The 12,584-nt window shown below is 35.0% G+C and overlaps 1 protein-coding gene across 2 annotated transcripts in view; it reads left to right on the forward strand.

The window, feature by feature from the left end:
• The window catches only part of GABRA2 (gamma-aminobutyric acid type A receptor subunit alpha2), a 140,238-nt gene that overhangs the window by 77,728 nt on the left and 49,926 nt on the right, over positions 1-12,584 (forward strand). For both annotated transcript variants that reach the window (XM_074227472.1, XM_074227471.1), the window contains exon 3: positions 1,210-1,277. In XM_074227472.1, coding sequence (XP_074083573.1) covers positions 1,210-1,277 — 68 coding nt within the window. The remainder of the gene's footprint in view (positions 1-1,209; positions 1,278-12,584) is intronic.

Genomic DNA, 12,584 nt, shown 5'->3' on the forward strand with positions numbered 1-12,584 from the left:
ACATAACCTCCCCACCAAAAAAAGAAACTTCAAGAAAAATAAAGAGTGAAAAAATATACCTCAGTTTGGTATTCAGAATCAATGATTTTCCCCCAGTTGCTACTGTTAGCTGTATTTTCCTCCATCCTATTCCCCCACTCCCATTTATTCTATTCTCTCTCTCTCTATTTTCACCCTGTCCCTCATTTCACTGAAATATGATCTTGACTGTAGACAAATTCATGATGGTCTTACTAGGGTCATCTTTCTGAATTTTGATGAGTCTTAAAAATATAGAAAACATGTGAGCAATGTGTGAATATAGACAAAATCCAGGAAAAAAATTCAGCCCTCCAAAAAGTACTTTCAGAATCTCTGGAATTTAATTTGCCAACAGGATCTTAATTTTCTATCATTTATTTGACTCCTAAGAGTGAGAATAGGAACTTTGTTCATAACATGCAAAATATTTTGAAATACAACTCAGTTATAATTTGAAGATTTTAAGAAATCATTTTTTAAAATGCATTCATGCTCAAAGGTCAGATTATCATAGAAGAAATTTTCTCCAGTTAGTATAATTGTTTGCTTTTATGTGTGGCATATAATTTAAAAAGTTATTCCCAGTACAATAAATCATATTTTTTATAATGATTAATTGTCCATTTTTAAAACACAAGGAGGAAAAATACTTATTTTTTATTTACAAAGTTAGGTTCTTTTCATGAATAAATATTTCAGTTTGAAATTGTTTTTATTCTAAAAATCAAATATCCACACTTTTGAATAGTAAGTATGCTTTATTTTTAGTATTGTTGGTGATTTTATTATAAGCTTGTTTTCTTAGAATGTTTTCTGAAGAAGCTATTTATTATGGAGAAAGAGGCTTGAAACAGACTGCACTTAATAGCTATGATCTTTAAGAGAGTGTAATAGAGCTTCTATAAAAACATTTTATATTTAGAATTGAGATAACCTCCTATTAAAAATTCAACCAGGATGGTTATTTTTATGGTTTTTTACTTGTGAAGAAAAAGAAGGAATTTGTTAAGTGTGTATATGTGTACACATAAATATATATATGTGTGTGTGTGTGTGTGTGTGTGTGTGTGAAAGTTTATATAAATATGACTATCTTGCTACATCTTTCTAAACAAATAATACTTATACTCATTCTGCCTTCATTGTTTATTGTTTATATTAAACCATTCTTTTTTTTAATTAAATCAGACAGCATTACTGAAGTCTTCACTAATATCTACGTGACTAGTTTTGGCCCTGTCTCAGACACAGATATGGTAAGTCCTTTATTAAAAGAATATTTTGATTGAATTTTTGTTCATAGTTATCTCAATGCCATTATTGATTTTAAATACTTGCCTTTTTAAAAATAATTGTGATGATAGTACAAGATCCACTTTTTTTTTCCCTAGGTCAAATCAAAATGGATTGTATTTCAGCTTGGATTGTATTTCAGCTTTCTGAAAGCACAATTTATACTCTTCCTTTTACCTTTGTCTTAACTTGGTGTTGAAACATTTTTCACTGTTGATTCTATAGATATTTTCCAAACTTTGGTTTCCTGCTTAGTTATCACTGAATACTTCCTAGATAGTTTTGCTGGCTTTGTTTGTCCATAAATTTCATACCATTGTTTAGCTATCTACATATCTGATTTCTACATGTTCCCAAGTTTATAAAATTCTTCTTTAGTGAATATTAAAATGGACAAAACAATACTACACAGACTGGATATACTATAAATATAAATGTTAAGTTGTTTTTGTAATGATGAAGATATTGGTCTGTTTCATATGAAAGATGTATGTCTTCCTTAGTCATTTATTGTCTTAATCTAAAACCAAGTCAATATATTGCAATTTATTATTTGAAAACTGTTTTTTTCTAGCTGTCTTCAGAAAGATATTTATTCAGAATTTGCTTCCTCAAACATATTTACACTAATTTCAAATTAGAATGTCTGCTTGTCAACATATAGAAAAGAACACAACAAGTTTTAGTTAAGAAGAAATCAGTGCAAACAAGGCAAAATAATTCAACAACTCATATTTGTCCTTTCATGAATATTTACTACAGCAATATCCATGAATATTGTAATTAATATACATGTCTATAGATTTCTTAAGTCTTGATTGTAATGTTTAAAAAGTTGTGAGGAATCTTGGACAGAGAGTCAAGAGTCAGAATTTACAGGTAGGATATTCCATTTTTGTAACTATTGCTATGTTAACTTTCTACTTGAAAGAACAAGATGACCACAAACTGGGCACCCTCTAGTGTCCCCAGCTCCAGCTTTGCCTCCTTTTGTACTCTGTCTTATCCCACTAGATTGTTAAGTTCTTTGAGTGAAGGGAATGTTTATCTTTTTATTCATTATATCCCCAGAACTTACAATACTGCCTGGAATATGTCAGAATTTGGAACAAAGAACATCCTACCTGCCTCCTGTGGTACACATTAATTCCCGAGTTGATAAAACTTGTAGAGATGACAGCTATCTACTTTTCCAGTTGCTTAATAAGCACTTCTAAAGAGTAAATGATTTAACTTACTAAAAAAAATCATTATTTTTGTACAATTTTTTAAATATCTAGACTCATAATTTCATTGATTTATAAAATTCCCATAAAACTTAAACTAACTCACTCCATAGATCCAAATTAGTCCTCAGGAATTTAAGTAACTTGTCCAAAGTCATATTGATAGTATAATGGAGGGACAAAACTTGACCACAGATCTTATTTATTCTTAGACAATTCTTTACTGTCTTACTGCCTCTTGTTATGTGCTGATGGCTTTAAATCCTCACATAAATATACCTTTAAGGAAAGAGATCAACTCAAGCAATCTGAAACATCAAAACAAGTCGAGAAAAAATTATTAAATTCTCTGTGCTAAGAATTAGGAATATAAAGAAAAGCCCAAAAAGTACCTACCTCCAAGAGAACAATTGGGGAGATAATTTGTAGACACCTATGCATAGCATAATTGCAGAACAAAATTGGAGTTATCTTAGAAGGGAGGTTGAAGAAATAGTGAGGCCTTCTTTTAGAAGTCTACATTTTTGATCTGTGTTTTAAAGAAAATCAGATAAGCCAGAGAGTGGAAATGACAATGTAGTAAATCCTAGACATGGGGAACAATTTAGGAAAAGGTGTTACGTAGTTTGAAGAAAATGAAGATCAATGTAGATTAACCATAGAATTCATGAGGAGGAGTAAAGTTTCAGAAGATTTGAATGATAGAAAGGAGCTAAGTTCTGAAAAAGCTTTAAAAGATAAACATTTTATTTTTGACAAATTAGGGAGTGATGGAATGACATAATCATACATCAGATATATCATTTTGTCATCTAAGTTTTTGAAGGATGGGAGTGGGGAGAGACTTAAGACAGATAAAACTGCAATGGATAAAGGGTGCCACAGAAAGTTTTTTGAAAGGATGAAAAGGTTTGGAAAAGCTTCTAAGCTGAGTGGAATGGTGAATAGGTAATAGAGGTGTAAAATATTTTTTTTGTATAATTAGGATTTAGTTGAGATTATGTAAAATGAATCTATCTTAGTCAACATTGTTTATATGAATAAGATTAAAGTCAGCCAATATTGTAGCAATTCAAGTTGGGGATTTGGTTAGGTATTGTTGGTGATAATGATTGGGGGAAGTGACTCTAGCATAGAGAAAAGAGGGTAGAGTTAACGAAAAAAATATTAGAATTACTTCTGAAGTTACTGAAGCTTCCTCTTCTTGGGAAACAATATCTGAGGTGTGATATATTGAAACACTTATTACTTTCAGAATTTTCCATAGACAAATTAAGATGATCTAATTTTTTTCCTTCATAAAGAAATATAATTGTGTCTGCATTAAGATAGTAAACAAATATACATCAGAAGAGAATTTTTTAGTGCTTTCCATACTCAAGCTATGACAGACAAGAATTTAATTAGATTAGAGAGTCTATTTGAATGTATTAGATTAATTTCAAAAGAAAATGGAGAAAAGGATAAAAACTATACTCCACCATAAATCCCTGGGCTCCACCTCCATCTCATTCCAAAATAGAGCAATAAAATTAACACCAGAATAGATTGTAGCAATTTAAATTTAATAACCTAATTTAATATGTATCATATGCCAGATTTCACACATTATTAGGACAGCAAAGAATTGTTAAAGTCATTTCAGTTTAAGGAAAATGGTTTGGATGGATGGTGTTAGATGGATGAAAAATATAAGTTCAGTAATATTAGATTATACATTAAGTTTATCTTATAGTTTGTACCAAAGGCTTTATTTACCTCTTTCAGGTTGCTTAGTGGTTCAGTCAGTGAATTAGGAACATTTTCCAGACTACAGATTAAAAGGAGATATATTTAACTATTGTGTGACAGTATATTTGAAACATTTCAAGATATGTAAAAACCATCAGAATATTATTGGAAAATGAAAATTTATTCACTGGAAACCACTTCTATCTGGCTTTTCCCAAAGGACTATGTATTACTGGACAAACTTTGCTGTTCTAACTGTCCCTTCTTTCATGTACCCTTGGCTCAGAAGTTAAAAGGGGAATATTCATCATTTCCACTTTCTGCCCTTTTATCAATATTACTCAGCAACCTCTCTTCCTTTGAGACTAACTCCAAGTTTCTTTAATACACATTTCAAATTCTTATTGTAGTGACACACTCACCCCTCAGCCATTATTCTCTTGTTTAAAGAATTCTGTACCTTGATCACAGTCTTCCTCTCCACTCCAACACCTTCTCACACACCAAGCAACATTACACCTTCATCTTCCCTCATGCTCATGCATGGATAAATATGCTATGATCTTAAGATCATTCAAAAATTTACATATCCATGATTAAGAACCATAGAATTCTTCCTTTTATGTGAAAACATTTTCCTCCTTTCAAAGCTAAAGACCTTTAATGGAATTTATACACTGTTTAGGTATCATCATCTTCCATTCTCTTCTTAATTTCTTGCAACTGGTAACTTCTCCCTTGACAATGTTTGTTTGTTTTGTCAAGGTCACCTGTGATAATGAAATGGCAATTCCCATGATGTTTACACAGCTCTTATTTTTTAATCTCCTTAGTTTTTGGCACTCTTTTTCTGGATATTCTTTCTTGTCTTATCTCCCTTATTTGTTGTGACACTGTTATCTTTTGATTCTACTTAGTATCCTTTACTAGATATTAATTAACCTCCTTCCCACTAAGTCAGGCTCCAAGATTCTATCCTTGGCCCTTTTCTCAACTCTCAGTTATACTCAATACCTAAGTGAGCTCATCAAATTCCATGGTCATGATTATCATCTCTGAAAATTATTCCCAGATCTATATATCTAGTCCTAATTCTTCTCTCCCACTCTGAAATCCTATCTTGAATTATCAACTGCATGCTTAATATAAGTCTATTATCCACCTTTGACGAATGAAGAAACTGGAGCTGAGAGGTTTAGTGACTTAACCCAGATCACATAGCTAGTAAGTGTCAGAGGAAAGATCAGAACCCAGTCTTCCTGACTCTACCCTTAGGATTATATTCACAGAGTTCCCTTACTGCTTGCACAAGTCTATCTGGATGCACAATTACTTTATCTGCAATATAGAACTCAAGAATCCTTCAAAGTACAAATTATGTTTCCCCCTTGATGCAAGATTTTGACATACACAACTATTTGTTAGCACTCTGTCCCTATTAAAATGATTATATGTATATTCTAGTTACTTACTTGTATATATGTTATTTTCATCAATTACAATTAAAACACTTTGAGGATAGCAAATATTTTTGACTTTGCATGTCTAGTGCTTAGCAGTTGATTATTTGTTCATAAACCAGACTTTTGTTGAGAGTCCATCTTTTTCCCTTGAAAAAATATTTTGAATATTGCAGGGTAGTTGATTCATGAGTGAATTCCAAGGTCCTTTCCCCTCCAGAATATCATATCCAGACCTGCTGATATTTTAATGTTGAAACTGATTAGTCCTTTATAATATTGACTGTGATTATTTGATATTTAAATTACTACTTTATGGCTAGTTGTAGTATTTTCTCCTTTAACTGAGAATTCTAAATATTCCTTGGAGTTTTTATTTTGGTATCACTTTATAAGGGTGATCCATATATTCTTTTGAGAATTATTTCATCTTCTTGTTCTGGGCGACTAGGGCAGTTTTCCATCTTAATTACCTGTAATATATTTTCAAGAGTTTTTTTTTTTTTGATTGAGGCTTTCAGGTAGATCCATAATTCATAAATTATCTCACCTGAAGTTATTTTTCTTATCAGTCCTTTTCCCTGAGAGGTAATTTGGATTTTTTCCTGTTTTCAATCTTTTGTTTTGTTTGATAGAATCTTGATGATTTAGCAAATCTTTCATTTCAATTTGTCCAATTCTAATTTTAGAGTTTTATTTACTTTGGTTACCTTTTTTTTTCTTTTCTGTTTCATTTATTTTAGTGATTTTTTTATTTTCTTAAATTTATTTACACATTACCAAAATATTCTTGTTTAAGAGTAAACATAATACCCCCTCCCCCCACAAAAATATAAAACATCATGAGAAATAGTGAAAGAAAGAGGAAAAAATGTGTTTCAATCTGTGTTCTGATACAATCAGTTCTGTTTCAGGTGGATCACACTCTTTATCATAAGTCTATCATAGAAGTTACTTCCATATTTTTCCACAGTTGCTGTTGTTGATTCTAATTCCATCCATCCATTCCTCCCCACTACCATCTATTATATTTTCTCTCTCTTTTCACTCTGTCCTTCTTCAAAAATGTGCTATGGAGCAGCCCATTGGCAGTGGACAGAACACTGGCCCTTGGGCCAAGTCTACATCCCACCCCAGAGACCCAGCAACCACTGGGCCCCATAGTCCCAGACGGGCCACCCAATCCCACCACCTTGCAAAAAGTAAAAAAGAAAATTTGTTATATCTCACTATCCTCTCCTATGATCTACCCACTCCTCTATAACCTACATCCGCCCCTCCCCTCCCCCTGTCCGTCTTCTTTCCTTTTTCTTCTAGATTTCTATACCCTATTGAATGTGTATGCTGCTTCCTCTTGGAATCATTTCCAATAAGAATGAAGGCTCCCTCCTCCCCACTCACCTTCTCCCCTTCCATACCATTGCAAAAGCTATTTCTTGGTTCTTTTACATGCAATATCTTGGCCTATTCTACCTCTCTGTTCTCTTACTCCAAATACTTCTGCCTTTCATCCATTGACTCCATTTTTACAATATATTATATCCTCAAATCCAGCTATCTCCTGTGCCTCATCTATGAAAGCTCCTTCTACCTGTTCTATTAAATGAGAAGGTCCATATGAGTATTATGAGTATTATCTTTCCATGCAGGAATACATACATTTCATCATCATTAAGTCCCTCATGACTTACCTTTCTTGTTCATGCTCTATGCTTCACCTGAGTCCTGTACTTGACAATAAAACTTTCTGTTCAGCTCTGTTCATTTCAACAGGAACATTTGAAATTCCTCTGTTTTATTGAAAGTCCATCTCTTCCCTTGGAAGAGTATGTTCACTTTTTCTGGTTGATTCTCAGTTGCATTCCAAGCACTTTTGCCTTCTGGAATATTATATTCCAAGACCTATGGGTCCTTAATGTAGATGGTGCCAAGTCCTGGGTAATCTTTACTGAAGTTCCGCAATATTTGAATGGTTTCCTTCTGACTGCTTGTGATATTTTTCTCTTTGACTTGGGAGTTCTGGAACATAGCTATAATATTCCTGGGGGGTTGATTTTTTTGGGGAGATCTCTTTCCAGGGAAGATTGGTGGATTGTCTCAATTTATATTTTACCTTCTACTTCTAGGATACCAGGGCAATTTTCCTGTAGAAAGTCTTTAAAAATAGTCTAGGAACTTTTCCTGGTCATGATTTTCAGGTACCCCAATAATTTTTAAATTATCTTTCCTGGATCTGTATTCCATATCAGTTGTTTTTTCAATGTGATATTACACATTTTCTTCTAGTTTTTAATTCTTTTGGTGTTGAATTCTTGCAAAGGCATCAGCTTCCATTAGCCCCATTCTATATCTGAAGGATTGTTTTACTCAGAGAGCTTTCTTATCTCTTTTTCCATCTGTCCAGTTCTGCTTTTTAAAGCATTCTTCTCCTCAATAACTTTTTGAATTGTTTTATCCATTTGATCTAAACTGGTTTTTAGTATGTTATTTTCTTCAATGGTTTTTTGAGATGTCCTTGACTAAGCTGTTGACTTAGTTTTCTTGTTTTTTCTGCATCTCTCTAATTTCTTTTCCCAATTTTTCTTCTACCTCCCTTAATTGATTTCCAAAATCTTTTCTGAGCTATGAAATAACCTGAGCCTTACTTCTATATTTCATGGAGTCTTTAGATGCAGAAGCTTAGACTTTGTAATCTTCTGAGTATGTGTTTTGTTCTTCCATGGGACCAAAGTACTTGTCTATGGTCAAGTTCCTTTTTTTTCTGTTTACTCATTTCCTCAGCCTGAGCCTGGTTTGGGGTTGCTTCCTGAGCTTTTGAGTATTATTGGACTTAAGTATGTGAGGCTCTGACTGCTTTGCTGGTCTGTTGAATGACCACATATTCATCCCTCTGGGGACCCAGGCTGTGACCAGGGTCTGAATATGGTCAAAGCCCCAGATTACTGACCCAGGGTCAGTGGACAGACCTCAGCAGTCTCTCTCCACTCTCTTACCTTCTGTGGGCTGAGCACTCATGTAGCAGCTGTTGGGAAGCTCCTGCTGGGTGACTCCACAGGTCTGCTTCTATTTCTTGGGATCTGGGCTGCACTGAGGGCCACGGTCATGCTCAGGAGGGCCACAATGGCCTTGGTTCACATTCACTCTGGCAGAGGTCTCCCTGCTGATCTTCCAAGTTGTGCTTGGTGCTCTCTGGGTGGCAGGTCAGGATACTGCTTCTGTTGCCAGGAGTCCCGAGGTTCCTGGAAGGCTGAAGCTCCTTCCCTCCAGCACCCTGCTGCCCCTCCCATCCCATGGAACAGAATCTTCCCACTATTTTCCAGGTTACCTTGGGCTGATCTTTCTGGGAGTTTTGACTCACAAAAATTTTGTTAGAGTTATAATTTTAAGGTTTTTGAAATATTTTAATAAGAGCACCTAAGAAAGGGTGTTCTTCTGATGCAATCTTGACGCTGAGCCCCCCATTAATTTTATTTTTAAATGAGTTATTTTCCTTTTCTAATTGAATTTTACTTATTGATGAGTTAATTTTCTAGTTGGTCATTTCAAATTTTGAAAAAGTTAATGTTCTTTAGTTATTTTTTCATAATTCTGCATGGATCTCAATTCTTTTCTCTATTTTCCCTCTTCCTCTCTTATTTGGTTTTTAAAAAATCATTTTTGACATCTTCCAAGAGGTCTTTTTGGATTTGAGGTCAATTCATAAAATCCTTTGAGGCTTAAGTAATAGACATTTTGTTTCTTCTTTTCTCTTCTGAGGTGGTATTTTTATTGACCCTTTGAGAATAGTAACTATCTATGTTTTTTGCTTCTTTTGATATTTGAGTTCTGCTCCTGGGCCATAGAGAGCACAGTTCCAAGCTTTTTTTGTGCTAGGTCTGGGATCTGGCCCCTTGCTTACTGCTTGCTTATATCATTGCCTAGGTTTGTTCTCTCTTTTAGGGTAGCCTTGACATTCTGCTTGAGGGAGCACAATCCCAAACATTTTGTACTATTGCAATGGATCTCTTCTCTGACTTGACTACTTGCCAATGGCATTTCAGGTTTAGTGACTTGTTCCCTGTGTTAGAGTAGCCCAAATCAGTCCCATCGGTAGCATCAGCATTCCTGAGCCTCAAACTTTGTCTTCCAAGTTGAAGTTCGGACCCTCACTGTTGGTCTACTGCATCACTGGCTTATTGAGCCTGAACGTGAGAACCACTGTGGCTAAGAGACTGCTGGTGATTTTCCAACTATACTGCTTATGTTAGGAAATACACTGCTTTTACCCTGAAGAGACAGACCTTTACTGAAGCTCCTATATTGTTTCTTGATTTGATAACTTGTTTAATTCTTGTGTGTGTGTGTGTGTGTGACTTTGTGTGTTTGTTTGTTTATGCTTGTGGGAATCTGTAGCTTTAGGGTCTATATAGAGGCTGCATTTGAAGTTGTTTTTGGAAAAGTTCTGGAAACTTCATAGTTTCATGCTGCCATCTTGGCTCTGTCCCAGAAGTCTCAAACTAGCATTTTTGGAAGGGAAGAATGAAGATGAATCACCTTGTTAGCCTTCTCAAACTAAATGGGCACTGAAGCCTGAATTTCTGTTAGAAGATAAATCTACTTTAAAAAATTAAATCAAGATGTCAGAGTGAAGGCCAGAAGTCCAAGGAGTTCTCCCCAGGCCACTTCAAATACCTTTAAATAATGACTATAAGCAAACTTGAGAGTGGCAGAACCCACAGAAAGACTGAGTGAAACAAATTTCTAGTCCATGAAAATTTGGAAGATTCTCAGGAGAGGTCAATTACACCAGGGTTGGAAAAGGCCACAGTGTAGCCTGTGCCTGGAGACCCAGGCATACCTGGTTCATGGCAGCAGGGCATTTTACAGACCTTTCAACCTAGGGATTTCCGAAGACAACTTGGAAGAAAAGTGCGAAAATTACAACTGAAGAATGAGAGTGGAATCCAGTAGAGGACATGCCTCAGAGCAGTTCTGGCCCCCCAGGACCCAGGAATAGGTCTACAGAGTCACCCAACAACTTCTACTGGAGCTCTTAGCCTATGACCAGTAAAGGTATCCAGGGAGACTGCAGAGGTCTCTTTGCTATCTCTGAGACAGGACTCTTGCTTTTCCCATAACAAGATCCAGGTTGCAGTGTAGACCCCAGTCTCAGGAAAAGGAGATTTATTGACTTAGCAGAGCAGGGACCCTCCTCATAGTGCTAGGGCAGAAAAGAGTGTTTGTCATCCACAGTCCAGAGCACAGAGCAGTAGACACCCAGAACCTCTCACAATACTTTGAATAAATTGAGATACCTGGGGGTAGCCCTGAAAAACAACTGCAAAACCCTCAAAACTTTGGGATAGTGCAACTTGTACCCTAGAAGCAGTGTCCCACTTTAACAAAGAGTTAAAATCATGTCATAGACTGGGGGAATGAACAAACAAGAAGAAAAATCCAATCATAAACATTTTCTTAGACTCTATAGAGGATCGAAATAACACTCCAAGGACTCCAAGAAAAATATGAATTAGTCTCAGTCTATGGAAGAGCTCAAAAAATATTTTGAACATCATATATGAGAGGTAGAGAAATAATTGGGAAGAGAAATGAGAGTGATGCAGGCAAATCATGAAAACCAAGTCAGCAGCTTAGTGAAGGATATACAAAGAAATACTGAAGAAAATAATACATCAAAAGCTTGTTTGGATCAAATGGGAAAAAAAACAGTCCAAAAAAAGATTAATGAGGAGAAGAATGTCTTAAAAAGAAGAATTGGCTAGATGGAAAAGAAATACAAAAGTTCTCTGAAGAAAATAATCCCTTCAAATATAGAATGCAGATAAGGAAAGCTGATGACTTTGTGAGAAATTGAGAAATAATAAAAGAAAACCAAAATAATAAAAACCTAGAACAAATTGTGAAACATCTCATTAGGGAAAATAAACTGACCTGGAAAACAAAGCAAGGAGAGAGAATTTAAAAATTATTGTAATATTTGAAAGTCATGACCAATAAAAGATTGTAGACTTCATTTTTCAAGAAATAATCCAGCAAAATTGCCCTGAGATCCTAGTAGCAGAAGGGAAAATAAAAATTGAGGAAATCCACTGATCTCCTTCTGAAAGCTATCTCAAAATGAAAACAGGAATATTGCAGTCAAATTCCAGAATGCCCAAGTGAAGGAGAAAATATTACAAGCAACCAGAAAAACCAATTCAAACAACTTGGAGCTTCAGTCAGGATTACATAGGATTTAGCCACCTGTCCATTAAGGCCTTGTAGGTCTTGGCATATGATATTCTGGAAGGCAAAGGAGTCAACTACCCAGCAAAACTGAACATATTCATTCAGGAGAAAAGATGGACCTTCAGTGCATAGGGGACTTTCAAACTTTCCTGTTGAAATGACCAGACCTGAACAGAAAATTTGATCTTCAACTACAGGACTCAGGTGGAGTATGGAGAGGGTGGAAGGAAACAGAAAATTTTGAGGAATTTAATGATGTTGAACTGTATGTATTCCTGCATGGGAAGATGATACTCATATTAACTTTTTCATGTACTAGGGAAGTTAGAAGGAGCATATATAGACAAGTCACAGGAGGGAACTGAATGTGAAGATAAAATCACTACAAACATGAAGCTAATGGATGAGAAAGGAATCTACTGGGTGAAAGGGAAAGGAGAGATAGATGACCTAAATTATTTCACATAAAGGAGTCAAGAAAAAAGTTTTTTCAGTGGAGTGAGAGGGTAAAAGATGGGGGAGTGAGTGAGCTTTCACTTTCATTGAAAGTGGCTCAGAGAGGAAACAAAATTCTCCATTGGTAAAGAAATCTATCTTAGATTAGATGAAAATAGGTGAGGAAAGG

Source organism: Macrotis lagotis, chromosome 3 (assembly GCF_037893015.1).
Source record: "Macrotis lagotis isolate mMagLag1 chromosome 3, bilby.v1.9.chrom.fasta, whole genome shotgun sequence".
NCBI classification, from domain to species: domain Eukaryota; kingdom Metazoa; phylum Chordata; class Mammalia; order Peramelemorphia; family Peramelidae; genus Macrotis; species Macrotis lagotis.